A 3,164-nucleotide genomic window follows, 5' to 3' on the forward strand; every position below is an offset into this window, starting at 1 on the left:
AAAAAAAAAAACCACACACACACACACGCACACACACACACACACACACAAACGAAATTGTCAGCATCATTGTATTGTGATCTGAGTTTAATAATTTACATTTCTTAAGCTTTTTTGTGTGTGTTTGATTCTGTTTTTTCTTCTTTCTCCTGGTTCTCCCTCATGGAGTCCAGTTTCTGTACATAACCAGTACATCAGGTTATGTTTGTATGCTGGACACAGTATTTTTAAAAATGCTTATAGAAATAATTTAAAATCTGCAATGAAGGTACTTTCCTCTCTAAATGATATGCATTTGCTCTGCCAGATGAGTACGAGGACTATAAATCTGAGACCACCTTAGACCAAACTTAGGCTTGAGATTCCTTGAACCGCTCATAGGATTCTCACTGGGCTGTCATTCTGCACAAGGGATAGTCGAGTTCCATTTTATCCTTCTTCTGCCAGCGTAGCTCTTTGGTAGTTCCTGCTGATTGTGGAAAGGGTCTTTCACTAGACTTTCCACCTTGTGCTGGCACTGGGCTTTGTTTTTTGTCCTTGTTGCTTGAGACAATGTGGTCTCAAAATAGATCGAATGCAGATACAGATATGCCAGTCTATCTATCTTCCGTTAAGTCAGACATTAGAGGTTTGCAAAAAATGTAAAACAGTAATATTGTTCTCACTAAATTTTTGATTTGATAAATACATTTATTTAAAGTAAAAATTATGTATTTCAATGTGTAGTGGGTTTATTATTATTTTTAAACTTTTAAAAAATTTTAATGTTTTTATTTGCAGTAATGACAAGTTGCTCTGAAATTGAGATGAAATGTTAATTCCACCATATTTTAAGGCATATTATTCCTACCATTTTCAATGAATTGAATACTTAAAAATTTCTGTTTTAATTTCTACTATGATAAATATTGATGGCTATAACCCATATAAACAAAAATTGAGATCCTTTATAGAGTATAAAAGGGATCTAAAGATCAAAAAACTTGAAAACTGCTGATATAGCCTAGTATTACCCAAAACTTTGGAATTGTACTGTAGACAAGAGAAGAGTGATTAATAAAAACAATGCTGAGCAGACATGCATTCTTAACTATGAGATCAGGCAGAATGAGTTTGTGGTAGTTAGTAAAGAACAATCCAGAATTTAATGATTTTATCTAGAAAAGCTTAGCAACCCACTAATAGAAATATAAAAAGAATGAAAGGAAGATTTCTCAAAATCTCCTTTCAGATTAAAGAATCAACCGTAGTTCTTAAAGGCTTAGCTCCTTAATCACCTTTGACACTGAAAGAAAAAACTAACTCTAGGAATCTTCAGATTTGAGTACCCCAGTTTTCAAACTTGCTGCTTAGTATAAGTTTCAAGTTACTTAACTTTTATAAGCCTCATGGTTTTCATTTATTATTGCCCTCATTTGAAAATGTGGGTAATAATAATTACATTGACCTAGAGACATGAGGATCAAATGAAATAGTTAAATTATTTGTAAATTATAAATCATTGTGTAAATATGTGATATAAGAATGATACATTTGTCATTTTCATAAGCCTTTCTTTTTTAAATTTCAGGCAGAACTCAAAAGCTTGATGGACAATGCTTCTTCATCCTTCGAATTTGCTAAAGAACTCATCAGGCACAATCTGGTGAATAACGGTTTCCCATCTTGACTGACTTCAGTCCTACTCTGTTTTGGTATATCACAGCAATTAGAAAGATGAATAAAAGGAGATGCCCCAGCAAATAATGCTTTACTCCAAGGGAACGCCTCCTCACTATGGAGGAGATAAGTTTTAAAACATTAGTTTGTTTCCTTAAGGAAATCCTTGTTGGGAGAACAGGAATATATATAATATTTGGAAAGAAGCACAAGGCAGTGTAGATCCAAGTGTTTGTTATTTTGGGAAAGACAAAGGAACGTATCCCCCTGTGGATTAAAATAAATTGGAAATATTTTTGCATCTTTGAAGGATGGCTGAGATTAAGAGGGTTCATTCTAGTCTAGGACGTGGAGATAGAATGAGGATGACATATGTAAAAGATTGTGAGCAGATCGATTTTACTGAAACAGTAAATTTGTACTGGGGAATAGCAGACACTTAAGTTGGATGTGTGGTTGGGTTTAGGACTAGATTATGATTCTATTGACTCACGTAATAGAATGAGATGCAGAAAAGCTGCTCTCAATTTAGATACCCGGGATCACTGGGCAAATCATCAAATACTACTGTCTGATATTCTTCATCCAAAAATGGCAATAATAATAACTATGCTTTTTCCTTCTGATTCTCTATTCCTTTTTGTAGTACAAATTCCTCCAGTAAACCACAGCTGTTTTAGACTCTCCCCTTCTCTTTATCTCCAATATCTATTCAGTTACTAAATCCTATTCTCTTCTTGTTGTCAATGTCTTATATTTACTCCCTTTCTTCTCTAATTCAGGCCTCTATCATAGATACAGTTTTATTTGGATAGTTTCTTCTATGAGTTTCTGCATCTAATCTTTTAACTTCAAATCTAGTTTATAAGTTGAAGCCAGATTAATTTTTGTGAAGAATTATGGGTTATATAGTAGCCTGGAATTTAAGCTTGGGGAAAGATAAAGGCTTGAGAATAGATTTAGGAGTTATTGTGAGAGTCTTGACAAATTAATATGGAAGTTTTCCAATTGCTGAAGTGAAATAAATCATGTAGAAAGGATTAAAAATAGAAAAATATGGTTCCAAAACAACATATTTCTGTATTTCTCGGACTGGAGGAAGGAGTATTAGCAAATGAGACAAGGAAGGACATAGAAGCAGCAGCTAGATAATGTAATGTCATCTACAACTACTCATTTTAATCACCTGGGAGGCTTTTGAAATTCATGATGCATGGGTTCCTTATTTAATGGTTGGTCTAGAGCCCCGCTATCAGTATCTTTTTAAAGCATCCCAGGTAGATACAGCTAAGATAAAGAACCACTGTATGGGCCAGGTGCAGTGGCTCACACCTGTAATCCCAGTACTTTGGGAGGCTGAGGCAGGTAGATTACTTGAGGTCAGGAGTTCGAGACCAACCTGACCAACATGGAGAAAACCCCATCTCTACTAAAAGTACAAAATTTAGCCAGGCATGGTGGCACATGCCTATAATCCCAGCTACTCAGGAGGCTGAGGCAGGAGA

At 34.9% G+C, this 3,164-nt stretch overlaps 1 protein-coding gene across 2 annotated transcripts in view; it reads left to right on the top strand.

The window, feature by feature from the left end:
• Positions 1-3,164, top strand: part of TTC26 (tetratricopeptide repeat domain 26) — a 66,133-nt gene that overhangs the window by 29,816 nt on the left and 33,153 nt on the right. For both annotated transcript variants that reach the window (XM_017499724.2, XM_017499725.2), the window contains one exon: positions 1,571-1,645. In XM_017499724.2, the coding sequence (XP_017355213.1) occupies positions 1,571-1,645 (75 nt within the window). The remainder of the gene's footprint in view (positions 1-1,570; positions 1,646-3,164) is intronic.

This window comes from Cebus imitator, unplaced genomic scaffold (genome assembly GCF_001604975.1).
Source record: "Cebus imitator isolate Cc_AM_T3 unplaced genomic scaffold, Cebus_imitator-1.0 Scaffold260, whole genome shotgun sequence".
Taxonomy (NCBI): Eukaryota; Metazoa; Chordata; class Mammalia; order Primates; family Cebidae; genus Cebus; species Cebus imitator.